Source organism: Myotis myotis, unplaced genomic scaffold (assembly GCF_014108235.1).
Source record: "Myotis myotis isolate mMyoMyo1 unplaced genomic scaffold, mMyoMyo1.p scaffold_m19_p_12, whole genome shotgun sequence".
Taxonomy (NCBI): Eukaryota; Metazoa; Chordata; class Mammalia; order Chiroptera; family Vespertilionidae; genus Myotis; species Myotis myotis.
In genome coordinates this window covers 1362955-1390535 of record NW_023416316.1, presented here as the reverse complement: position 1 = coordinate 1390535, position 27581 = coordinate 1362955, and the positions used below count along the sequence as shown (strand labels likewise).

Sequence of the window (27581 nt, the reverse complement as noted above, 5' to 3'; positions counted from 1 at the left end):
ATTCATTCTCAAGTATCCAAGACTGACACCGCGCAAAGAATGTGCAAAGGAAATGAAACAGAATTTTTTATTGGTTTTCTTTCCCTTTTTTTTTTTTAGAAAGAGGAAGGGGGAGACAAACACTGATGTGAGAAAGAAACATCGATTGGCCACCTTCTGCATGCACCCCGACTGAGGATCGAACCCACAACCTGGACGTGTGCCCTGACTGGGAATTGAACTGCCACCTTTTGCTGTACAGATGGTGCTCCAACCAACTAAGCCACTTGGCCAGGGTGTGAAGCATAAATTTTAAAGGAGAAAGAAAAGGATTAAATTTCTAAAACAGTCCACAAAACAGCTCACCCCTTGAGGACTGCTAACGGCTTAGAGATGACCATCAGACATTCTATCATGAAAGTTTCCGTCCTACTCTAAAGGTAGGAAGTGGTCCCGTCCTAGACCCGGACTGGGTGACTCAATCCCAGGAGGGCGGAGCTCTGGCCACCTCCACTCACACCCCTTTGAGGAAAGATTTCCCCTTGAATATCTGCAGTAACAATGAAAACGGAGTGTCTGCCCTTTCCCACAGGCAGGGCAGGGCAGGGCAGGGCAGGGCAGGTGGGGTTGCTCTTAAAGCGTCCCTGGCCATCGCTGCTCCCTATACCTCCCAGCCAGTCTCCTGCCACCAGAGCCCAGCGGGCATGCCTGGGGGAGGCGGGCACTGAACAGCAGCCTCCCTTGCCGGCGTGCCGAGCCACTGGACTGGCAAGTTTGCCCGCAGCTTAACCGTAATATCCCAGCAGCACCCGGGACTGGCGTTTATGAACAGTAATAAAAAGTGTCATTTTAGCAGATCAGCTCCAGGAAGGTCCTGGGAATCCATCAAAGCTCTATTTACTGAGCAAAGTGAACTCCTTTTCCCAATCGATGAGAAATAATAACCAAGGCAACTCCTCTGCACCCCTCTCTAAGTCTGTGCTTACTCCCCTTTTTCATATCTGGGGACTGGCTGCTTTTTCAAAGAAAACCTCTAACGCTTCCAATGGCTCCTGCTGCCTGGAGGGTTCTGACAGCCGGCTCGACACAGAGCCACAGATCCCGTCCTCAGAGAGCACAGCACACACCTGCCCGGCCCGGGAGCCCAGCCCACAACATGGACTCGTCTGAGAAACCAGACTGAAGGCCAGCCAATGAACGGCGCTTTCCAAGCCTACACCCAACCGCTGGCTCAGGCCTCCTCCCTCAGCCCTGTCCTCCGCCGAGCAGGCCAACCCCCCCTTCAGCCTGCTCCCCGTTCCTCCTCGCCCCACACCGACCCCAAGAGCCTCTGCCCAGGGATGCTGAGTTTGCCCAGAAGTGGCGGGAGGTGCTGTCTCCTGGGACCAGTGGCCAGGCACTATTTTGCACATTTTTTTCTGAACCTCCCTGTCCTCAAGGCCCCCGTCTCACTGGGGACGGGGACAGCTGGTCATCCTCATACCCTAGTGTGGGTGCCCACGTGTGGGTGATTCAGAGAAGCTGGCAGTTCGGGGGCATGGCAGCCTCGTGAGGACCTTCTGAGGGGCCATGTCAAGACTGTAGAGTGAATGGGCTGTGGGGCCAGGACAAGCGGAGAGCAGAGAGGGAAGGAAAGCGGACATTTACTTGGGACGAGGGAGGAAGCTGTGGCAAGAGTGGGAGCACTCCACAGTCCCCGAGTCCCGGCTCAGAGCCAGATGGCTGATGAATTAGGGGAAATCTATGTTAAAGTACCCTGCATGGACATTTTGCCCCTTTTCATAGAATGACATTTATTCCTGCATCTGATCAGGAAAGATGGGATCTTATGGACGCTTAGGATCAAGGAGGCAGCAGGGAGCCAAGTCCAGCCTGGCCCCAGAGGAGGACCCGTCTGTCCAGAGTACAGGCACACACACCTCCTGCCCTGACATCACTGAGACCACCACCCAAAGGGGGCGGGGCTGGGGGGGGCGGGATAGGGCACGGCTTGGTACCCTCCTCTGAGCGACAAAGGCCTGGCCTGGCCTGCCTCTGACCCACTGCGGGGAGTGGCTGACCTGCCCCGGTGCCTGGGCTGTCCTGACTCTGAGAAGATCCCTTCCAAGCCAAACATAAACTCCTGCACACAGCATCACCTGCTCTTCAGGGAAGCCCGGGGGGTGGGGGGTGGGGGGGTGCAACCGCAGGAGAAGTGGGAATTTGCAGGGAAAGGATTCCACTTACGAGTCTGGAGCTCAAACTTTCGTTACCACTATATTTGCCATTTGAATCTCTAGTTAAAAAGATGCAAGAAATGAAGGAAAAAGGGGTTAGTGCTTCTGGAAACTGACAACAATTACTGGTGGTTATGAACAGTGACTGGGTCAGAAAATTTGAAAGGAAAACAAATGCGTACTTGGCCCAGTTTCCAACTAGTTTTCTGCCACAAAGGCAAAACCCAGCTGCTTTGTTAATTATTCATGAGGTGGGTTCTGAAAAGGCATAAAGGGAGGCATGTCAGGAGTGGGGTTTTGCATATGCAAAAGACTGAAATGCAAAAGATAGCATCACTTATGGGGTGTGGTAGCTGGCCCCATGTTGTAAATTCAACATGTTTGCAGTGCAATTACATGTATATCCCCCAACCCTCCGAACGCAGTCCTCAGTGACAGAAGAGATAGGAAGAGCAAAGAGCTGGATGTCTGAAGGGGTGACGGAGACTCGCCACATGCAGTCTGTCCCAGGCCACATGAAACTGGTGTGGAAATCAATTAGCCGATAAGAACAAAGATACATTTATTTCCTTCCTGGGATGAAATGGATGGGGAGTGGCCCCACTCGAATTGCCTTTTAAAGGAAGACAAGTACCTCTGTTTGCTTCTTGGTCTTAACAAGGTCAATGGTAATGATGAGAAGACACAAAACCACATTCCCTAAGGATGAGTTACTGTAACAGTCACTCCTATGACCCAGACACCTCAAGTAGTTCTGGTCTCGCCAGAAAACTGCAAACACCTGTGGTCTGGCTTATTGCTTTCATTGCAGTGTGCTTTACACCTGCCATTCTGCAGCAGCGCCTCGTCATGTACAGCGCAGCAAGCTGAGTCTGCCTAACTGACTGCAGATATCCGAACTCTGCAAAGCCGCTAAGCTAGGTTCTTTGGAAACCCCTTAGGAACTGTTGGACTCACTTCAGGGAAATGCCAAGACTGTCTTTAGGCCAGAACCAGGCCCCAGGCTGGAAGGATGCATGCTGATCTGTTCAGCGGGGATGGGGCGAATACTGGGACTTCACCTTCACCTGTGCAGCTGGCCTGCTCTCTGAGTGCGAAGGCCCATGACAGGCACTTGGTGATGCTGGCTGGCTGACCTCATTTACCAGCTCCTTCCTGACGGCCATGGTTGCCCTGCGGCCCGTCCCCCAGCTTTCACCCTTGCCCCCAAATCCATTCTTTTGAAGCCCCTGTGAGGCCACACACAGCGCTGCCCCTAGCCCCGACAGCTCCATCCGATGCAGGGTGACCCAGGCCCTCGCTGTGATCTGCGTCTGCCCCCAGCCCACACGTGGGCTGCCTTCCTGAGCCCCGCTGCCGGGAACCCCACCAGGGGCCTGGCCTCTGAGTTTTTGCTGTGACCTTCACAACAGCGCTCACTCTGACGCATTTACAACGCACCCTGCCTGCCACCCCTTCACAGCCCGTCTTCTGCTCCATGTCTTACATAGTTCGGATCACCTTCTCATAGACTGATTTGTGTGTAATTTACTTGTTATGTTCATTGTACTCACTGTCACCCTCCCGCCGGAATGTCAGAAAGTTAAGGATTTTTGTCTGGTTTGATCCGACGTATCCCAAGCACCCAGAACAGTGCCCAACTCAACAGATATTTGTTAAATGATTTTAAAAAGAAATTTCGATTTATAAAAAGAAAAGAAAGGATGTCATGGTGTTCGTACACAGTAAGTCCTCATTTAACATCGTGGATAGGTTCTGCGGCTTTAAGCAAAACAACATATAACAAAAATGGCTTTGTCACAGCCTTACTGATATGAACAAGAGTTGAGTTCTTGCAGCATCTCATCAACATTTTAACAAAACAATGTTGGACAAACAATGTTATCCGAGGACCTGCTGTATTGGTAAGACAGCCAGGCATTTTTCCTCAAAAACAGTTGCTCAGTGGTTAGTGTTGGCCCCAGCACCAAAGGGTCTCAGGTTCGATTCCTGATCAAGGGCACGTATCTGGGTTACAGGTTTGACCCCTGGTCCCCAGTTGGGGTGCATTCAAGAGTCAACCAATAGATGTGTCTCTCTCACATTGATGTCTCTCTCCCTCTCTCTCTCCCCCGCTCCTGCCCCCTCCCACTCTCTAAAATATCCTTGTGTAAAGATTAACAAAACAGACAGAAAGCCAGCAGGGAACTATCCAGAACTGTGGCCTCCCAACACGGAGGAAGTCGCACTGGCCCAGGTCACACGGGGCTCCACCACAGAAGCCGCCAGCCCTCCCCTCCCCTCCGCTCCGCACCTCATGCTTGGTGATCCCAGGAGACAACTTATCCCATAAAGGGTCTGAATATTCGATTAATGCCCGACTCTTCCATAAACGCCCTAAGAATTGGGTTCGTGGTCTACAGCCCTTCCTCAGCACTGTTCTTTCTCATCTTTCTTTGTACCTTTAAACAGGCGATGCTGAGGTCGAATACCGCCAGCCCGCACTTCACCTCTGATTTCCATCTCTACAGGTATTTCTACTGACAGGTCAGATCTCTCCTATCCAGTTTTCAAAGGAGAAAAATGGATCGCTAAGCCCCACGCTGCTGGGTCAAAGCTCTAGTCGTGATGTAAGCCGAGATAAAGCCTCATTTGTGCAAACCACACGGAAGAATGAAATTAACATTTAATATCACTGTAAAGCCTTCCGTGCCTGCCTCCCAACCCTGCAGCATTAGGGAGATTGAAGGCTTTTGCTGGTGAGCAGAGACGCCTGTTTGGCCTCTCGACCTGTCTGTCGGGTGTGCGGGCGGAGGTGAGCACACGCTCTCTGCTGGACGGGCCACCCACAAGCACCTGGAGACGGACTGACCTCTCTTTGCCCAGGCGACCGTCCCCTCGCAGGAGTGCACGTAATCCTCAAACACCGTCTGCAAGACTGTGGCTCGTTCTTGGGTTTCCTGGGGGCCAACAGCCTGGGGTTGCTGGGAGGGTGATGGGAGGATTAAAGGAGAGACAGTCAGAGGCAGGAATAATGAAGCAGTTTATAATAGATTTAATAACAGTAAAATCACACAGTAACCACCTCGGGGCCAACAGGGTAATCCTTTCAATATTACCAGGGAAAAAGGGGCTATGAAGATGTTAGTCAGGCAAAGACAAGGATGGCTTTGTGACGGAGCAGACCCGGTCTGTTGGTTTGTTTATTTATTTACTTACTAACTTTTCTTCCTGGCCTCTTATCACTCACGTTCAAATTGAAAGTCCACTGGAGACACTCTGGAATTTTCCGGGTCCAATTCGGGCATTTAAAACACCAATGAAGCAAAGTTGTTCTCAAATGACTCTTGTACCTCCTACAGAGGCCCCAGATCTGCCCCTCCCTCCTCTGGGCGAGCTCCCGGTGAGCTGCCTGAACATCCCCACCCTGGATTCCAGAGGGCACGTCCTCACCCCCAGGCCGTTCGGATCATTCCTTCAGCCCACCGTGCCGAGCTCCCAGGAACCTGTTAAGGCATGGGCTGTCTCAGCAAACTGTTCCCTATAAGAAACTGCATCTGTATGCATTGAAAGACCCTACAAAGGGGATGCGTTAATAAAATACTTTCATCCTTAAACCATCGCAAAGATTTCCATTCCTTGTCGCCTCCCCGACCCCCACCCCAATGAGTGTTTTGTTTCTTACACATCTTAAAACACACACGCAGGCTTGAAGGAGAAACCGAGATGCAAAAGAACACGTTGTGCAGCCCCATGTGGCTAACACGTTGACTCTTTGAATGGGGCGATCAGCCTCTGCTGCACACTCCCCTCGAGTCACGGGGGAGACGAGGCGGCCCAGCTCATGGTCCCTCTGACCCCGCAGAGGACCGGGGCGCCTGGCCGGCTGCCGGCCTGCCCCAGACGCTGAGCCTCTCGCTTCGAGAGCTGCCAGGGAGGAACAAAGGGAGAGAAGAAAAGTCCCCTTCTTTAGGATCGACATTCACCTCTGTATTAAGAGAGACGGAACACCCTGAAAATGTTTTTAGTTGAATCAGATCACCCTGCTACCTGTTTGGCTGATGACAGTCTAGCTGATTTCACAGTACATGCCCCCTAAGGGCATCCTCCGCTCCAATGTCAGGAGAAAAGTCACTCCGGAGCCGTGTTACGAAAGTGGACATTTGCTGTTGTCATTAACAAGGATTTTTTCAGCCACTTAACTGATGTGAAATGCAAACTTTCTGTGCTGCCCTCCTTTCGTTAAGCCACCTCCGCAGCGCGACTGTCACCTTCCTCGCGTTTTCTTAAAGAGACGAATGTGAAATTAGCGAGGATGCCCTTTCCCCTGGCGGACAGAATCCTCTGTTATTAAAAAGTAAAGCACTTTAATAATGAAAACTTTTCCCTCTTTTTCCTGTGTTTTAACTGTTTAAAATTAATGAGAAGGGCAGAATGGCTGTCAAAGCGATATTGAAAGCCGGGCAGCCAGGACCGAATAAGCACAAAAATCCCTCCAGAGTGTTAAATAAACAGACTCAGCCTCCGAATCCCTCTGTTGGTTATTGTATACATTCTGTAACAGCTCTCAGAATAGATCTGAGAGCCAGGGAGGCAGAGAGGGTTCAGAATTCCAATAAAGGCCTCAAATTAAAGACAGCCTGGTGCGAATTCCAGGAGAAAATTAAAGAGACCTCAAGCTTAAGTGACAGGTGACTTGCTTCTGTGACACAACTGTCAGGGGACTTAGTGATAATATGGCAATATATTACAAAGGGCTTTTCTTATTCCACCCTTTAGGTTTCAAAATGAGGCATCTTTTTTTCCCAACCCCCAAAAAATTACATATACACACACATATAAAAATGTGAGTGTGTATACAAGTGGAATATGTAGAAAGAGGCATTAAAACTGGGTTCACACGTCTGAAATGATGAGGTCAGTTTTAGTAAAAATGAGGAGTTAGTGGCAGAAAATATACTTTGGAAAAAGCATGCCTTGCTACCCCCACCCGTTCCCAGAAATACTCTATTTTAAAACTGCCCCTCCTGAGAGTGAGTGAGGCACTTCTCAGTTGTCTTTTGGGGAGGACAGTCTAAATTTAAACTGAAGACAGGGGGCAGAGTGACGCAGTGCGGCTCAGCCCAGACAGGTAAGCTGCTCCCCTAATGAGGGTGGGTCAGGCCCTGAGGGCACGTGAGCCCCACAGGACGCTCTGGCACCTCGAAGGCACCAATTCCGTGCTGGCTAATGAAGCCAGCCGCAACGAGTGGACCGAGGCCGTTTGGAGCCACGTTTCCAACAGCTGCACGCACTCAGGCCCTCTGTCTGGGAGACCCTGCTGATCTGGAGAGAACAGACGATCAAAGGGCACGCTGCAAGGGCTGGTGATCTTATTTTAATTTCAATGTCTTTCGAGGCCAGTGACAGGTTTTTGTTAGAGTAAGTTTACAGGCCTATTTCACAGGACAAAAAATCTCACAGGAACGTGCCCGCTTTGAAGACTGAAGATAGCAATCCCACGCTTATCAAGAAACAACAGATGAGTTGAAGATAACTGCACCCAATTGTTGTTGTAAAAGTGTTAAGTGGGAGCAGTAGTGGGGAGAGTGGCTTTTCGGAGGGAAGCATGTGTCTTGATATTGCTAACTTCTAAAGCATTTTAAAACTAAATGGAATGATTTTGTTTTAATCACTTTATTGCCAAGCTGAGTTTTATTCCCTAGAAACTTCTGAGTGCTTCCCAGAAAAGTTGAAAGATCAAATGTATTCTCTTTGTAGGTGGGTGAACTCATACACCCGGGCGCGGCTATATATATTTTATATGCCTAAATATGAAATATACATTTTACAGATGCTTCCCCGGTTTGCTTCCTGTTCACAAGAGCCCAGAAACATACATGCCAAAGGGACATTTACAACGGACTTCAGCCAGGCGAGTGGGGAGGGCAGTGTAGTGAGCCGCCCGGCTACGTGTAGGCAAGGTCCGTCCCCCGGGCCCACTCCTACCTGCCAGCACTGGCCGTGCTGCCCAGCTGAGAACAGCCAACAAGATGCACTGCACTATGGCAACTAGAACTAAAAGCCGGACCCAGCCCCCACTATATTCCTCCTGCTGTTCACAACACTGTCAGGCTGTGTATCCATGTGATCATGAGTAATATTATCAATTTAGTTTATTTGTTCTTTGTCCTCTGAATTCAAGCTAAAATGGGTCAAACAAGTCAGGTTTTCATCAACAGGACGCCTAGAACCCAGAAAGAGTAGTTTCATTTTCTAAGTTAACTGGGTGTTTTGGTGTCAATGAATGCCCACCCTTGCCTAGCACTTTTCTTTCTAAAAACAAAGACCATCAAACCTTAAAAATATCAAAACACTCCATCAGGGCAGGAGCCTGGGGTGTAGAGTGTGTGCAGGGAGCTCTATGCCTTGACTCATTTAAACCTCCCGACCGCCCTACGAGATGGGCACTCTGGTTCTCCCCATTTTACAGATGGAAAAACCAAGGCTGGGAGAGGCTAACTCGCCCCCAGTGCAGAACCACTAGCTGTGAAGCAAGGACTCACACCCAAGTGTGCAACCCTGGGCCTAGCCCCTCTGGGCCCAGCAGGCTTCAGGGCTGGCCTCGAGCCAGGCACAGGCTGGAGGAAAACCTGACTGCAAGGCCACAGCGGGCGGATGCTAGGAAAGGGCCCCGTGTCCTGAGGAGCAGAGGGGACCGCAGCTGCGTTGCTCCTCCTTTGGGGAACATCCTGAAGGAGGCCCCACAATGCACCCCACGACCCGGGCTGACACCTCCACCAGGGCCCGGCGCAGAGCGTCTCCGTGAAGAGGGGCTGAGTGGACCTTCCTGTCTCAGCTGCGGCCTCACCGCTTTGCTCTCATTTCCGAGGAGCAGGCAGATGCTAACCTGCCGCTCCTGGTGCCACGGCAGAAGGCTTGGTGTCACTGCGGGGCTCTGATGCCACATCTGCTATGAACTGATGTGACAACATGACAATGATGAGTAAGAACCACAGCAATAATAACCAAATGCCCTTTGGTAGCGGTGCCGGGGTTGGGGCTATTTCTTACTCCATCCTCCAGCGTCCTCATGAGAAGAAACCACCGTCATCTTTACTTCGAAGAAACTAAGGACTAGAAGGGCCAGCAGTGCCCAGTCACACCGCTGAGAAGGGGACCAGGAGTGACCTGAGGCCACGCTCCGAACCACTCTGCCCACGGCCCCCTCAAACAGCTCCCCCGGGGCCCTGTGCAGCCCGCAGAGCTCTCCGGGGCCACCAGGAAAGTTGTGGAGGCAATAAAAACCCTAACTAGAACCTGCAATCGCTCCAGAAGAGCAGAGGCGTCAAGACCAGGCGTGCCCTTGTCACTGGTCAACTGTCTTGATCGTCCACTCTTAGGAAAGGGGGTCCTAGTCCACTGTGCTGGGAGGTTTGCCATGAAACATCGCCTCAAACAGCTTGTTGATCAGCTGAGTCTTTAATCACTTTTCTTACTCACAGGGAGCTTGGTTGTGTGCCATTTATTGACCAATTTTCACTTCTATAAGAATGGTTTCCATGACCTATATAAAAAGGAATGTAGTTCCATTTTCCTGGTTTGGTTACTACAAGGGAGGATGTTGGTGATAAGGATGTGTGCTTTGAAATCAGACCGCTTGCTCTTGCATCCCAGGAGGACGAAGGGCTAGTGTGCCCTGGCCAATGTCCCTTCACCTCTGCGCCTCGGCTTCCTCATCTACAGAGTGGGAGGTGAAATGGGACCGAGCCTGTGAACAGCCTCGTGTAGTCCCGAGTCCAGAACCCACAGAGGTGACAGACGCTGGGATATTCCTCTCCTTTCCCTACGTATTCTCTGACCAAGAGAACTTAAGTCAGGGCCAGTCAAATCCAGTCCCCGACTCGGGGAGAATATCTATCCAAATTAACACACACACCAGCAGATAAAAAACCTCTTCAGCTTGGTCTCTTTGGCTCTGATTTTCCAGTCTATCCTCAGGCATCAGAAAACAAATGTGAAATATCCAAATAATTAGTGTATCACAGACAAAGTTACTGAGAGCACCACCACACACTCACTCTCACACGCTCACTCACACGCTCACACGCGTGACGCTCTGAGTGCAGGACTGGGGGGTGCCTGCCTGGCAGGAAGACAGCCTCAGGAAGAAGCGGCCGCTGCTCAGGATCCCCTTACGGAACTGCACGGGCAATAAACATTTTTCCTCTTACTGATTCACCTTTCCTCTCCCTCTGTGTACTGCACACAGTAAGCAAATGGATGAACTAAGTGTGTCTGAAAAGAGACATGCTGTCTTGGGTGGACGGCCTAGTCAGTTGTCCTTGGTGACAATGGGAGAGGGCCCGCCGGGCTGGGCGGGAAATGCCCGTGGACGCGGTAAGGCCGAGGAGTGGCCTGGGGCGGGAAGCCTGCCTGCCGGGCGGACTTCCAGGACGGACACTGGCCCATGCACTGGATGCGACGAGCAAACACTCAGAAGCAATGGAGAGAAAAGACACAATCAGATTTGGCCTCATCTGATGTTGCTGGCCCTCAAATGTACACTTTACATGACAGGAAACAATCGTCCACAGCAAAATCTCTGCCACCCCAAGCGGAGAAGTGAGTCACATCTGTTGGCAGCAAACAATAAATAATAAAGCTCACCTGGCCACCACCTCGTCTGGCTTGGAAAGAATCATCCCTTGTCAGAACAGACAGAATATCATCCATCTTCATCTCAGAAGTGCTGTTAAGAGAAAGAGCACAATAAACACTCCTCTCCCAACCACCCCGATCCGACGCCCAGGACCAGCCCTTCTCATGGCAGATGTCACGCAGAAGGAGCACCGCACAGGGAGGGCCTGGCCTCACCCCCAGGAACCTGGGAGGAAGGGACTGGGGGACTAGTCCCAATATGTCCCTTCCTCCCGGGTGAGTTTTAAGTGGGCTGCATTTAGAATTTCCTTTATAGGGGTCACCTCTTTCTTTCTTTCTTTCTTAATACTGATTTTAGAGATGGAGAAAGAGAGATAGAAACATCAGTTTGTTGTTCCACTTATTTATGCATTTACTGGTTGATTCTTGTATGTGCCCTGACCGGGATCCAACCCACAACCTTGGCGTATCAGGACGACCCCCTGACCAAAAGAGCTACCTGGTCAGGACAAACGTCGTTGTTTCTTAGTAAGTCTCAAATACTAAATAAGCAGGCCTGGTTAGTGATATATTACGTTGACTTGAGCAAGAGATGATGACATAAAAACATTTCAGATAGTCCCTTTTGTTTAGAATTTAATAAAAAGGCGGGGGCGAGCTTAGGACCCTTAACTGCTGGGTGAACACCCAGTGAAGGTTAACGGGGCCGCACCTGCTGCCCACTCCCTCCCAATCCGCCCGACGGGCCTTCATGCCTGTCCTTTAAACACTAGGGGTGAGGAGCGTGCTCTCCGGCGAAGGCAGAGCTACGTGCAAACGGCCGAGAGAAGAATGTGGGCACCGGCCATGGCCAGAGCCACGAGGGCCCAGAGAGCCGTCGCCCTGCCTGCAGTGGAGCCCACCGCACAGCCGTGGGAAGTGCGTGCCGTCACGTATCAGAGACCAAGCAACCGGGAGCGGCTGACGCTTCCCAGGGAGAAGGGAAAAGGAAGGGGGAGTTCTGGGGCAGAAAAACAGATCATAAAAAAAAATAAGTGATTTTCTCACACGTTGTTGTTTGTTAAAAAATGTAAAGGCAGATTAAAACACGAACAGCAAGCTCTAGTGTGGGACCAGGCACCGCTCCCCCTTTCCCCTAAAGGTTACTCTGCCGAAGCTATGAATGAAAATGTCACGTCTCCGACAGCTATTTACCTGAAATGTGTCACCACATCCCTGCACACCCCAGCCCGCAGCCCCCTCTGCTGCAGCTCCGGGCCCGTGGATAGGGGAAATCTTTGCACAAAAGCACGAGTCAGCCGGGAAGGCAGAGTGCTTACTGGAGGGAAGGAGTGGGGGAATGCCCATGATTTCTTGGGAAATCTATTCTTCATATGCGAGAGGACTGTTACGGCTTTGACCTCGTCTCTTATTTATGCCTGGATGTCTGAAGGGGGGTGAAAACACAGCCCAATCCTATCTTTTCCTTTGACTGTCTGACTTGCCTCTATTCATCCCTTTCTTTCTTGAGGACAAATGACGGAGGAATACAAAAGTAAAAGAAGCATAAGGACTTGGGGTCAAATCTTGAACAGGCAGAAAAGAAGGAATAATGCCATCACAGTCAGGGACACAAAGAACTGAACACGGCACAGAAGGCCGGCTTTCCCCAGTGCATGGCAGCGCTGGCACGCCCGCCAGGGCCCGCTGCGATGTGGTGTGCGGGTCCGCATGACAAGCTGGACCACTGACCCTCCAGGAACAGGAGCTGAGCGTGCACTGGGCGACTGACAGTGTGAGGGCCCTCCCGTCCTCAGAAACCTCTGCTTCTGAGGAACAAAGCGCATCTGCTCTGCTTTCTGATGGTTCTAGCAACAGATCTGAGCCACCCACCTTGCCAGAGAGGAGGGGTAAATAAATAAATTCAGGGAACTGTCTTATGCCTGATCTAAGAAACACACGTTTTGATGAAGCACTTACATTTTAATAAACCAATGACGCCTTTCATTAGAAACTTCTCCTTTCATTAAAGTGGGGCAAGTGAAGGAGCTGGCAAGTACAAAGAAGTCAAAGGACTAGAAACAAAGTCCTCAGCGTCTAGCCCAGGGGTGGGCAAACTTTTTGACTCGAGGGCCACAATGGGTTCTTAAACTGGACCGGAGGCCGGAACAAAAGCATGGATGGAGTGTTTGTGTGCACTGATATAAATTCAAAGGAAACATCATGACATAAAAGGGTACGGTCTTTTTTTTTTTTTAGTTTTATTCCTTTCAAACGGGCCGTAGTTTGCCCACGGCTGGTCTAGAACGAGGCGGCCATAGGCAGGGCACTGTCTCTCGCCCCGTCTGCTAACGGGAACTGCGCAGTGTGAAGCAGGCAGCAAGGTGTGTGAGGGCCTTGCTGCCATCCCGTATCTTCTCCACAATTCATCAGCCATCCCAGCATGCTGCTGCCTGGCTCTCGGGTTCTTGAGCATAAAACATACACACATTCTCCTCCTTTAAATTTTTAAAAAATATTTAGGAGTTCCACCCTGGCCAGGTAGCTCAGCTGGTTGGAGCATCATCCCGATACGCCAAGGTTTCAGGTTTGATCCCTGGTCGGGGCACATATAAGAAGCAACCAAAAAATGCAGCAGTAAATAGAACAACAAATCGGTATTTCTCTCTTCCTCTCTCTGAAAATCAATTCATAAAAATCCTAAAAATAAATAATAAATGTTTAGGCATACCTTTTGGATTCCAAAAATGTTCACATCTGCTTCTTTCCACAGTGCACTCTGCCATTAGTTCTTATGAGATTTCATTTTTTTGCATTAAGTCAAAGAACAGTCTGTATTGGATATCCAACATACAACACCCTTCCTCACGTGGACACGGGACGCTGGCGCCTGGCTGTGCACCGTGACCGGGTCTGAGCGTCACTGAGCGGCTCGCACCAGCCCGAGACGCAGTCAGGGGTTTGGGCACAGGCACTTCCATGGGTGACTTTTTGGGGCAGAAGCCAGTGAGGTTGGACCCTACAGGCCTTTCCCCTAAATGAATGTTCTCACACCAGCTGGTATCCTGCCTCCACAAGGCTACACTCCCTCCCTCTCTTGGTATTCCCTGTCCTCATCCTTCTGAACTTCCTCTCCAAGTCCAAGATGAAGCTTTTGGTGACGAGTGAGTGGCCAGCGTGAGCTCTCTCCTGAGTAAGGTAAAGTATGCAGGTGTTCCCGACACAAACGAAACCACCACTCACTGGGAAACTGTCAGGACGAGAGACATTAAATGAGCCCACTCGACACTGACCAGGCTCACGGGGAGTGGACCCCGCCTGCCCCACCCAAGGAGATCAGACACCTTTTCTGAATAAGCCGCAGTCCATGAACACTCACGCCAGCAACCCCGAAAGAGTGCCACGAAGGTGAGAGCAGAGCCCTGCAGGTACTGGGGGGCCACCTTGTGCACCCATCTCTCCCAGTGGGTGGCCTGGGGTCCCCCAGAGCAGGTTCCGATGAGGGGGGCAATGAATTCCCAGGAGAGAGCCCTGCAGTGTTCCTGGATGCCTGAGAGAGAGCACAGGCCTGGGCAAAGGGAAGTACCAGCAGGGGAGGCCCACGCTCAGCTGCGCGGCAGAGCTGAGCGCCGGCGTCACCGGTGGCTCCTGGTGGCTCTCAGGGTGCCCCCAGGACATGGGGTGCACCGCTGTGCTATGTCTGAGCAGAAGTTCTGGAACGTGGACCAGAGTAAAAACTTTAGAAGCCCATTATTAGACTTGTTACATCAGGTGCCAGAGACTGTGTGGAAAATATGATAAAATATTAATTCCCGGCTCCCGTGGATTCCTCCCGCTTGCTCTGTAACTCCTGGCCAAGAGGAAGCGCCACTCTCCCTGCGGCTTTCTCTGCCTTTCCTCAGGGAGTCAGGTCTGGCAGAAGCCCCTGGCGCAGCTCCCATGCCACTGAGTCCTCTGCGCCGTGACCAGGGCTGGGCCGGGGCTGCAGGAGGGGATGGGGGGCGCTGCCACCTGCCCAGGCCTGACAAGATGGGGGCCAGAGCTGCCTGCGCGTGTGCACACACTCCAGTGGCCACCCAAACACTTCCTTCCAGGTTGGTTTTCCTGAGGGAAGGGGAATTGTGTGATGAGTAAAAAGTGTTGTTTTTTTCAAAGATAAACCATCTTCACCTTGGCTAATGTTGCTAAGTGGTTAGAACATCAGCACATACACCAAAGGGTCTCGGGTTCAATTCCCAGTCAAGGGCACAACCTGGGTTTCAGGTTTGCTCCCTGCCCCCGGTCAGGGCGTGAGCAGGAGGCAATCAATTGATGTGCCTCTCTCACATGGATGTTTCTCTCTCTCTCCCTCCCTTCCACTCTCTCTGAAAAGCAATGGAAAAAATATCCTCAGGTAAGGATTAAAAACAAAACAAAATAAAACAAAGATAAACCAACTTTAAAGGTACATTAATTGCAAGAATTAAAAATTGTGAACAGAACAGTCTACAAGAAGCCGGCTGTCAGAGAACGAAACACGGGCCTCCTTGCATGAAACGCGGAGGCGACAGATCATCCTATGACTTAGTCTTGCAACGCAATGGAAGTTGTCATGTGCTGACGGCATGAAGGGTTTTGGCTGTTGCCACTGGCTATTCTGGGACTCATTTAGGGATCACAAGGGTTAATGGCTCTTCGTCAGCTTACAAGGCCCAGCCGCTATAAGAAGCGACAGAAAGTTAATTAGGTGAGATCAGCCGGAGCCGCTCAGGTTTCTGACTCACTTGATTTTGTGAGAAGCCAGCGAGCTGACATATTCTGCCTCCGAAGGCGCCAAGAAGAGCAGGCTGCTCCCGTGGCAGCCAATGCGGGCGGTTCTCCCGATCCGGTGGATGTATTCCGCGGCTGAAGACGGAGCGTTGTACTAAAAAGGGCAACAGAAATGAAGGCATTCACAGATCAAGGGACTGCCATTAATTGGAAGTGCAATACCCCTCACCTGCCTCCAGGTATCCCAGGAATTAAATCCTGGTGCTATGGTTACCCTAACACAATCACAAGGCGAAGTCACTCAACCCTGAAACTCCTGCTTCATTGGAAATAACAAGGCTCTGACAGGCCGACGTGAACAGTGGCCAAGTTTCAGATAAACGAGATGTCTCCTCGTCCCAGTATCTCCTTTCTAATTTTACTTCTCCACAGGTCCCTGCAGCTTCCTATTTGCATCTTTTCACGGAGGTGACTGTGCAAGGTGAACGCGTGGGCAGGTGGGGAAACCTCTGCAGATGACCACATGACCTTGGCCAACTCCCTGGCAGACAAGCAGTGGAGGTGAGGAGCCTGACAGGTAAAGAGCCAGGGGCCGATGACCTGGACCAGAGGTCAGCTCGTGGGCCCCAGGAGCTGGTCTCTGCACCTGCCTGCAGCCCTCGGTCCCAGTGGAGCAGGGCTTCCTCCCCACAGGGACTTGCTCCTGCCCCACGGACAGTGCTCCTGACTCAGGGAAGGGGTCCTAGAACTCAGCGGGATGAACTGCGCACAGCATCATGTCGTCTACGGCAAGAACTTCGCCATCATCAAAACTGACCCTTTTCACCCTCTGCTGCTACATGAATCAAACGTCAGAGGGCAGATCACACTGGTCAATATTCACAATATAAGGCTCTACATGGCCGACTCTGTGTCCAGCCTTGCACACATCCCAGTCACCCTCGCCTCCTCATCTTTAACTCGCTTGGAGGCCAGCGGGAAGACAGCGCCTCTCGCCAGTGATCACCTGCGGGGAGCAGAGATTCCCCACCAGTGTCAGGCATGTGGCTGCACCAGAACGTGAATAAACCATGATTCACGTAAACAGGGCATGTCTCCCCTGGCCCACACTCAGAAGGGCTTGAAAATACCATCTGCAGACTAACGAAAAGAAACAGCAAAACTAAAACCACCGGCCCTAGCGCTAACGCCCATACCCTCTGGCAAAGTGTCTAAGGCTCGCGGTCTGTGTGAGATGCTGTCAGGGACTTAATTGCCCCCTGCAGGTCAATGTACAGGACACGGCTCTCAGGACAGCTGAGCCATCTCCTCCTGGACACCATGAGGCCTCCCAGGGGCCCGGGGAATTCCTGTTATTATCAAATTGCTGAAACTTTGCGTGTGACATGCGTTAGTCCGGAGCCGAGAGCGACCCCCTCCCACGATTGCAGGCTGGCTGTTCGCTGCAGCAGTCAGGGGGGCTGAGTTAAGGAAAGATGTCAGGAGAATTGTGCAGATACGGCCGGTTGCTGCCTGGTTACCAGGGCAACACCCAGGAGGGTAATAATTATTATTCTACTTAAAGCCAGCGCATCTACTCATGATCATATATTCCTGCCTCGAGCTCACACCTTAACAACTAAAAAATTACCTGAACAATCCATGTGACTTGAGGGAGATCTAAGCCTCGAGCTGCAACATCCTTCAAAACAGAAAAGAAGACGGCTTAGGACTGAGTTTCTGAACCATGTGGGGGTCACAGATCCGTCGATAACCTCATGCAGAGGAAGAGGGTTCACATGCTCGCTCACACGCTCACACACGTCTGCACACGGCCTCAGGAAGCCACCAGTCCATCTGTGGTTCCAAGTTCTGACTAGGGGTAAATGCTAGGAGCCCGTTGGTGAGGTGGCCACAGCCACTTCCCCACATGACCGTCCCCCGCAGGGAGCCCAGGTCCTTACACGCGTCGTTCTCCGTGGTGCCTTGGAAGAATTCTGAAAACTTCCAGCGTGTCTGACCGCTTTTACATTTTGTCTGGGACACTCTATGAGGAATGCATTCCTGGGTTATCAGCCCCATCCCTCGCCCACCAGCAGAGCGAACGACCAGCACTGAGGTGGGCTTCTGGAAGGTCACCCAGGCACCCCTCGTGGAGGTGGCCGCAAAGCATTTCCTGCGCCTTTGCCGGCAGCCTCCAAGCAGCAAGGCCAGGCAACACCTGCCTCTCTGTCGCCTAAACCGGAATGCGGGCCAGACAGGCCAAACTCCAACAGCAATGGAGACTCCGGTTTTCTTTCCGGCTGGTTGCCACCTGCAAAGCGGACCCCACTCTCTAGCTGTTCTGGCTCCTCCAGCCCCCAGCAATCTGCACTGGCATCATCTTCACGCTGCCAGTCGGAGCAAGAGCACCCGCCAACACGTCCTGGGCACTTCCTACACACTCTTCAAAACAGCTGATTCCATGGCCATATTACATTCTCTGCTCCGACCCCAGAGAAGGCGCCACACCTTCCTGCGCCGTGGTGGGGAATTTGGTAACATTCAGCAAAATTGCTATGTACTTACCCTTTGACCCAGAGCAATCTTACGTCTCAAAATCCATCCTGAGGACACGCTGGCAAAAATACAAATGGCCTCTCACGCACAAGGCTGTTTGTGTGGGCAGCTTGTGGCTGCAGGCCTGGCAAACACCCCAACGTCTAGCAGGAGACAGTGTGTGACCCTGATACGGCAAACCCGCCCCTTACATACGGTTCCACCGCCATGAGAGGGAGGGTTCCCATGGAGACTCACTAGGGTACATTTCGAGTGTGTATAACATACTTTTGTGTAAGAAATGAGGGAAATAAAGTATATTTGCCCATATTTCTAAAAGAAATAATAAAGGGGAAATCCCAAAAGCTTAGAAAAATAGTTGCCTGGAAAGGAAGGGAGAGAAGGGGAGAGGAAGGATGGAAGCGTGACGCTGAGACTGAGTAAACGTCTGCAAACTAAAAAGTAAGATGACTGGCTGTCGTGCCAAAGCAAACCCCCAAACCCGGGCCTCATTAGGGGTCTGGACGTAACTGCTAGTTTAGAGGAACTATGGGGGGGAGGGGCAAGGTAGCCACCATGAGGAGAGACAGGGCAAATCCATGGGACACATGGTCTGGTTTCCTCCACCAGAAATCCAAGGGAAAATAGGTCAGCAACACACACCCAGACGAAGCAGCACTGGGTGGAAGAACGGACAGATGGCTCAGTGGGTCCCCGAGAACCAGCACCCGGAGAGTCCCCCAAACTGCCAACTGACTTCTCTCCAGGCAGAGGGGTTGGGTGATTTTCACTTTTCTCTTTGCATTTTTGTTTTATTTTCCTCTTAACAATAGATGGATAGATCCCCCAGATTTTCACTTAGAAAAATGTCACCTACTGAGAAGTTGGAGTAGCACAATGAGCACCTGTTTGCCTTCATCTGGACGCGCCGATGAGGATGGCCGGGGCGATGCTGATGGCCGGGCGCCCGCCTCCTCTTTCCCTCTCTACACACACGCTTCTCTGAACCACTGAAAGTCCCTGGGACGCCAGGACGCTGTACCCCTACATACTTCAGATGCGCCTCCTAAGTAAAAGCACATCCTTCTACATAGGAAACTCAGTGCTGAGTCACACTATCTCCGAGGAGTCCGGTGCACGTTGCTCCAGCTGCAGCAGAGGTGGGGGTGGTGTGTCCCTCTGCTGTCCGTCCTGTATGGTGATGACTGTCCACTCGCCGGAGTGAGGGGCGCCAACAGCCTCTGCATCTGAAGGCACCTTCGCCTTTCTAATTAGTAAGAAATTGGGAGACTGTTTCCCAAATCCTTTCACCCAGTGTTTCCGCCTCTGTGGGTGGTGCCTGCCTGTTCCCTGATGACTGTGAGGGATGACTTCCTGTCTGGCACACCTTCCTCCCATTTGAGAACTGGCATCCTTTGCAAGAGCAGCCTCCTCTCCCACCTCTCTGAAGTACCACTGAGGAATCACATGTATAGTTGGCTTTTTTGAAAAATGATAATCCTATGCAAGTTTCTGCAAGAAGCACATTAAAACGATCGCTGCCTGGGACTGAGGGAGACTCCGTGCCACATCCACCTCGCCCAGCACGGGGGCGGGACAGGCTGGTCAGCCTTCCCTGCTCTCCTCCCAGCGGCGTCAGGCCGCCTTTCTGACGCATTAACAGGAGTTTAATGTACGAAGGGTGCCGAGCACGTCCCAAGCAATGCCTTTGAGAAAACTAGTGCTCCCCTAAGGGGCCCGGGACCTGCCTTCTGCACTGACCACAGCTGATGGCGTTGTTAAGAAATGACGTGTTACTGACGTGCTCCGTAGGGGGGGTTGCATGCAGACAAGGGCTGCCAGAGCCAGACAGACAGGAGGGCTTTGCAGAAAATGTAATGTTCGTCAATTTAGTAAATTCAACCAAGAATCTCTAACATAGCGTCTGACGTTCACACAAGTCACGGAGCGCACATGCGCTGAAGCAGTGAGTTAGGAGTGACTGCAGACCGCAGCCTCCCAGCCGGTGGCCTGGCTCAAGGCACCAGCTCAGACAGTCCTCCCTGTGTCCCACTTCTTGTGTTGGGGAGGGGAGACCTCACCAACAGTCAACCACCACTCAGCCTTGATCAGCTATGCCTTTAAGCACGGCTTTCCATTCTGGGCCTGGCGGCCACAGAGAGCAAGAAAAAGTACTCTCCCTGCTCCAGGAATGGAGGACGGACTTCAGCAGCCATTCGATTTGGGCGAGTCAACTGAGCCCCGAGCCTCAGTTCACATGCCTAACAATGGCTGTAGGATCCACCCTATTTCTCTACAGAGGTGACTGAAGATCAAATGAGGCCGTGCATATCCACACTGAGCAGCAATCCAATGTCACTTCCTGATGAAGGAGGAACTGGGATGGTGGTGACCAGCCCGCCCTGCTCTCTTCCCCGCTCACACCCTCCCCCTGGGGTGGGGGACAGAGGCAGGACCCTGCTCCCCGATCCTGCAATGGCATCAGCGGGCACTGGGGCACCAGGAAGCTGACCTGCTGAGGACTCAGCAGAGGCCTCAGCCTCAGCGCCCGCGTCAGAGCTCAGGCCCAGCCCTTGTGCTGCAGAACCGCTAAAGTCAGCTCTGAAAGACACTCGGCGGTGAGGCCGAGGGCCCAGCTTGACGACCGGCCGCCTCCACGAGACGGAGGAGCACAGATGGAAGGCAGCTTGCTCAGGTGCCAGCCTGTCAGTTGGATTAAAATGACTCATTTATTTACCCAAGATCCTCACAAAGTGCTTTTACTAACAGGGAGAGGGGCCGCCGGCGCTCTGAGGAAGGGACGCAGCGAGCTCGCCTCTGCGCCGCCCCGGCCTGCCAAAAGTCATTACTGCCGTGTGTGGGAGCCATCAGCGGGGTACAGGCCCCCGTTGTCCGGGTGACAGATTGGGCTGTGCAAACAGAGGAGGAAGGAGAGAGCGCAGAAGCTGTCAGAGGCGAGAGATCTTGGCTGGAGCCGCCAAAAAACTGGCAACATGAGTTAGCGTAACTGAGTAAACAGCCAACAGTCTCCCAAGGATTTTGCCATTAACACAATGAAATAAAGTGGAAAAGAGACACTTCACCTAAAAAATAGGCCCCACAGAAAACCGAGTGCCTCCATGCACTCGGGCTGTGGCCGGATCTCGTGGGCCCTGCGGCCGTGCTCCTTTGTCTCGGAGCCTCCTGGCAGCGGGACTCCCCCGGGGGAGGGAGTTAAGAACTGCGACATAACAGCGGGCTTCAAGCAAAAAGAAGCGAAGGTGGAGGCGAGCAGCACAGGTGACTTGCCCTGGACAATCCGTGAGGACCCAGCGGAGGGGGGCTCTGCCGGCTGGGGCCAGTCCCCAGGGACAGTGAGAATGACACCTTCGAGGACGTGAGAGAAGGGCCGGCTTGGCTGAGGGTGAGGAACAAGCGGGAAGTGGGGACAGAGGAGACGGGAAGGGGTCCGGCCCCGGAAGGTACTGGTGGACATGAGAACTTTTGACAAATTTCTTTATCAAATAGATTATCTGGACTCGTCTGCAGTGTTGGCCCGGCCTTTGAAGAGAGGGAACACCAGCACCCGACTTGAGCTCCTAGAGGAGAGGGCTGCTGGGGCGGACTCAGACCTCCGAGGCCAGCTCTCCCAGGAACTGTTCTCCGTCTGACCAACCACGCTCGGCACAGCCAGGCGGCCACACGTGAGAATCGGCACACTGCTGGCTGGCAGGCCGTCTCCTATAGGACCTTACACAAGACAGACAGGAGCACTCACCCATACACTCGGAGTTCAGGGAGAAAACCACCGCTAAGTCACACTGAACACAGAGCAGGAGTTCCTTAAAGAGGAATTCATTAGAGGCCTAGCAGGTGGTCAAAGAGCTACTCATCTGCTGCTAAACAGCACGTCATCACCGGGTTACTCCATTTACAGTGCCGTTTCCCTGCTGCGTGGACAGGGATTTCTCAAATCATCAGGGATTAAGCTGCATCACCCATGATGGCACAAGTAGGGAGGGATTTTAATCTTGGGAGCGAGCAAAGCCCCGGTGAAGTGCATCCCCAGAGAAGGGCCATCGAAGGCGGGACTCTCCATCTTGAAAGAGGCCGAGACATGCATTCAAAGGGCCAGCGCTGGGCTGGAGGCAGCCTCCAGGGTGGCAGCGCGGGGCGAGGGAACTGCCTCACACTGCAGGGCAAGTGCCAGACACCAGCAGACACACTGCCCGCGGCAGCTGCTCCTGGAAGGGTGAGCAAGGTGCACAGAGTGATTTTGTTGTGGAAAGACTCTCAGCTCTAATTACTCCCGATAGCTGTAATTTACAAGTTTTTAGTGGATAGAAATCAGCAAGATTCACACGTTTTCAGACCAACAGCTGCCACTATTAGTGAGCAAATAGCTGAGTCTTCTGCACAGCAGCAGCGGCTACCTGTGACTAAGTCAGTGACAAACCAGAGGTGCCAAGGGACCGGCCACACCAGGAGCCCTGGGATCCCCGCGGTCCGTGGGGCAGCTGCAAGGCAAATCATCGAGAGAGAGACTGCAGCCACCCACTGCGGAAATGCTCCTTTCGCCGGAGTGGCTCTTACGTACCGTGCAGAAGAGGACGCCAGGGCCGGCCTGTGCAAACTCGCGGAACACTGCTGTTCTCTCCTGCAAAGACAAGGGAAGCCTCAGCGCTGAGTCACCCCAGCGGGCAGGTGCCCGGGCTCCCGGTCTCCGCCCGCTGGGACTGCATTCAGGCCCAGAACAGAGAGGCTTTGGAGGAAGCGAAGCAACGAGTGCTCACATCTAACAGGCCCAGGACTGCACTCTGGGCTGTGTCAGGAGGGCAGCGCCAGGCGGGCCCCTCCTCCAGATCAGCCCCCCGGAGCAGAGACAGTCCACAGGGACACACTTTCCTGCAGGTGGGCGAGAGGAATGATGAACAACCCACTTTTCCTGCAGGGGAATTTTGTTGACTGATTTTTTTTTAAAAAAAGGTCAAAAAAATATACACCCCATGTATTTTAACTGCAGAAAATTACATTTAAGACGAAGGAAGAAAACGCAATTTCCCACTGCTTGAAGCACACCACCGCCACTGGCAACCCCGTGCCCCGGGCCTGTGCAAAGCATCACCAAGAAGGGGCTCTGGAAAGATGGCCACACGACCTCTACTAGCAACACACTCTTATCAGAAACCAACAGGACATGAACACCTTTCCAAACCACATCCTCTCTCGTGGCGACACTGTTAGCAACCAGCAGGGTGGGTGTGCCATCATTTACCTGGCCGATGCCCCACTGTTGGCCCTGAGGTTGTGGCCGACTGTTCTCCGTTATAATCTGTGATAAAATCTTTATTGGCAAGTCCTGTGCACATCACTGTTCCCTCTGGGTGAGTTCCTAAAGGCTTTTCTGTGAACTTGCAAAGCCAGTGGTGCAAGCAGCTGACCGTGGCCATGCCCACCTGTCCGCCACAAAAGAGGGAAGTGACCAAATTACTACAATTTTGGGGAAAAGGATGTCTCTCCCTCCACTTAGGCGCAGCCCTGTCTCCGAGGGGAACTTCACCGCCGTCTTTCACATGCACGTGTTGTCGCAGAAGTGGGACCCCCCCCCAGGGACCCCTCGCTTAGGACAGTGGACACGGACAACCAGCGTGCACTGAGCGCAGCCACGTACCAGACGCTGGCCTACGCTTTACACGTCTGCACGAATCCAATCCCCATAGCCCTCCGAGCAGGTACCATTACCACCCCTTTCCAGGCAGAGAAACCGAGGCTCGGGGCTGAGGAACTGCCAAGGACACCCACACACAGCACAGGGCTGACTGCACTTGGACCCAGGGAGCTGGCCAGGAGCTGAGCTCAGACCCTCCCGAGGACGCCTGCGTTGGTCCGGTTGCTGCGCAGTGTTTATAAGGGACCATTTAACGGCTGTGGTGTCCAAGCAAATCAGAACAGTTCCTGAAAGCCCATCCGGATGGATCCAGGTCTGGGGAGAGGAGGAAACCTAATTCCTGAGCTTTCATCACCACCACCAGGCAGCAACTTCAAACTTCACTTCTCTCCAATGCCCGTAAACTTGGTTGGGGTCATGACATTCATTTAGGGAGACCACAGGTCATGTGGAACAGTGGCCAGGAATCTGTGCTTGGGGCTGTTTTAGCTCAGTCTGGGGTGAGACACTTAACCTCAGATTCATCAGATAAAATACAGATACTCCCTCCCATCCTCTACTCATGGGTAGGCTGTGAAGGCTACTCAATAAAACAATATAAGTAAAATATTAACAATTACCAAACTAAAGAGCGGAACTATTCCTGAAGGAGAAATAACATTAACAATGGCCCTTAACATTTACTGAGCACTGACTATGAGCCAGCTCTGTGCTAAGCACTTTAATCTGCATTAACTCAATGAATTGTCTCAACCACATGAAGTAAATACGACTACTGGCTCCATTTCAGAGACATGGAAACTGAGGCACAGAGAGAGTGTCCTGAGGTCACACAGCCAGTGAACAGCGAGGCCAGGACTAGAACCAGGAGGCTGCCTCCAGGGCACACAGCTGGCATTACAACAAGAGCCCGAACACATCTGACTCTGTGTGATCTGCTCAAATTCCCAGATCCCTCCGAGTCCACAGCCAGCTCCTCCGTCACCCCAGACTCCCCTGCAGCATGCCTCTGGTGAAACAGACCCAGAGGACCAGGAAACTAATTTAAAAAAAAAAAGAGAGAGAGAGAAACACCATAAATGGTAATGCATTATGAAATCAACAAATTCGATTGACTCAGGGATCCACAAGGTAAAAAGAAAGAGCTTATAAAATTCACAAAGGCTGAGACAGTCGGGAAATACTATGCTATCTTGTGGCAAATAAGAAGTTGTGTCCTTGAGTGACCTTGAGCAAAATCCCTTTTTTGAACCTCCATTTCCTGAATTGTCACACCAAAGCAAAAACAGGAGGGGAAATGGACTTGATGGCCTGTATGGTCTCCTATACTCTGAGAATGTTACCACTTTAAGTGTGGCTCTAGTCCCAGCGCACCCTCATTTGGGGCCTTTCTTCACTCCTCCTCCTTTCGGAGCCGCCTGGTAACAGCCTCCAGGACAAGATGGCTCCCATCTCAGGCCCTGTGCGTCCCTCCCTGCACGAGGCAGTGGCTTCACCCCACTCCGCGCTCCGCCCCAACTCCCCATGGACCGAGTTTTGCAGCTTAGAAGCTAAAACAAGGCAAACGTTCTACTCTTCTTCCTGGACAAAAACGTTACTCAGAGCCGAGGCAGAGCGAGACACACAGCCCCTCTCGCAACCCGAAGTGCCGAGAGCGCTGCATCTTGTTGACAACGACAGCAGCCACGCTCAGCAGTACCATATGGGAGCCACAATTTAGCTCCATTAATGCTCTTAATTTGAAGACATCAAGCCCTAATTACACACTGGGCACTAAAAAGGCAAAACCCTTCCCCAGTGCCAGCTACTTAGTGGTGCTCTGTTGCCTTAACAGCTGGTTGAGGTAGATGCAGGCCAAGGGCCTGCGAGCTCTCAGGTGGACGAGCCCAGCTCCGGAGCAGGCGGGCGGAACAATAGGCTCCGCTCGCCCACATCACGGGCAGGGCGGCCGCGTCCAGTTCCCGTGCGCCACCCTCCTCAGGGGACACCTGCCCGAGCCCAGCGAGAGCCAGTGCTGACCCTGGAGGGCGTGATCAAGTTGGATGGGCCCCGGGCTTGCTCACCTCCTGGTCCATGTTGCCATGCAGCCGCAGGAATGTTAATCGCGGGCCGCCAGATGGTAACTGCCCTGACGCCGCGCCGCCCAGCAGGGTCTGGAAGAAGAGGTGGTAGTGGAACTCCACCAGCTCGCAACTCGAGAAAAAGACGATCAGCTTCTGGTCAGTTTCAAACTACATGGACACAGAGGGGAAACCACCACAGGGTTATGAGGTGACACTACAACGAGTATCTTTCTAAAATACAGTCACACGGGCCCTGTTTGGAAAGAGATGACAGACGGCTTGGAGTTACTTGCAAAATTAACACGGATGCTCCATGCTCCCAGACTGCAGGAGAGGGAGCTGACAGCCATGACCTTGATCACGCTCCCACACCTGAGCAGAGCATGCTTCAGGGTAAGGCTGCACATCAGTGCTGTTCTTCGTCCTCTCAGGCCTCAGCACACACGCCACGTCCAGTGCATCTAGAAGCTTCACTCTCAAGCCTTCCACCTACTGCTTCCCTATGTCCCAGAGAAAGTGCTGCCGAAACTAGCAATAAATACGCAAACACCGGGTGTCTTTTAAAAACGCAAGCACAGGCCCCTAGCTCTGTCTCACATTCATCATGCTCCTGCCACCTCTGCTGTTCCCAACATCAGTCCCAGGAAAGATACTTAAGGCAGATTTCAGGTTGAACATAATGGCTATCACTGACCTCCAAGCTTTCCCACAATCCTAAAACACTACATCCACCAGCAGTTATGCCAGAAAACCGCATCTCAACCCGCTGCCAGCAATGCCTGATACAAACGACACAGGCCTCCCCTCAATGGAGCTGACTGGGCCCATCCTACCTTGCACTTCTGCAGGATGAAGGCTGCCAGGCAGACCAGCCTCAGTTTGCTGGGAACCAAGACCACATACTGCTCAAGACCCTCCGGAATTGCAAAGCCGTCCAGCTCATCATCATCATCATCATCGTCATCCTCATCGTCATCATCATAGTCGTCATCACTTAGTGAGTCAGAGTCGTCAGAAGACTCTTCATCTGTCAGGTAAGGCTGATCGAAGCTATTATCCAGGACAGAAATGCTGACTGGGTTGTGTAAACTGATGTCAGCGAGCCGTGTCACACCTGGGAGAAAGTGAAAAAGTCAAAACAGGGGACAGCACACACAGTGGAACTGGTCCCTATGCATGCCCGGGCACACCGCACACTCAGGCAACTAGGCAACTGCTGGCGGGTTTCACCAAGGGCCGTGCTGATCTGCCCAATTGTCTATCTGGTGGGTGGACCCCCGGATTTCTTCCCACAGCCCAACAACCCCTCACACCAGCCTTTCTAAGCTCGCACCTGTGGGAAACCACTGAAAGGGACATTAACAGCGGTCTGCCCCCCATCCCCCAAAGGGTTCTGTGATCAAGTTATGAAAACCCGGATAAAAAGGTCCCACAAATTCTTCCGCAAGGTTTTGCAGGCCTTCTCAGGACCTTTACTGTGTGAAGGTGCACCACGCATCTCCAAGAGGAGGTCATGTGTGGCATTTCCCAAACTTTTTGAGCACAGAATCCCTTTTCCATGGATTATCTCTGAAAATTAATGTTCTCGGGAATACACTCAGAAGTGCTGATGAGGCGTACTGGTGGCAGCTGGTGTGCCGAGTGAAGCAGACACCAGACAGAAGCTGTCCTGTCGCTGAGACAGGGCCTGCTGCGGGGTCGGTGCAGAGCGCTGCCACTTGGCCACGCACAGTGTCCCATCTACGAAAGGCAGCTAAGAAGCTCCATCTCACGAGGATGAAAAACAGAAACAAGCTTAAAGGACAGGAGTAC

At 52.3% G+C, this 27581-nt stretch overlaps 1 protein-coding gene across 2 annotated transcripts in view; it reads right to left on the bottom strand.

Annotated features, from left to right (window-relative positions):
* The window catches only part of DDX31 (DEAD-box helicase 31), a 58194-nt gene that overhangs the window by 10998 nt on the left and 19615 nt on the right, over positions 1-27581 (bottom strand). The window contains exons 12-18 of one of the 2 annotated variants that reach the window (XM_036329261.1): positions 26603-26883; positions 25770-25937; positions 22636-22695; positions 17173-17223; positions 15557-15696; positions 10824-10905; positions 5047-5158 (exon numbers count right to left, since the gene is read on the bottom strand). In XM_036329261.1, the coding sequence (XP_036185154.1) occupies positions 5047-5158; positions 10824-10905; positions 15557-15696; positions 17173-17223; positions 22636-22695; positions 25770-25937; positions 26603-26883 (894 nt within the window). The other variant, XM_036329262.1, reaches the window with a different exon arrangement.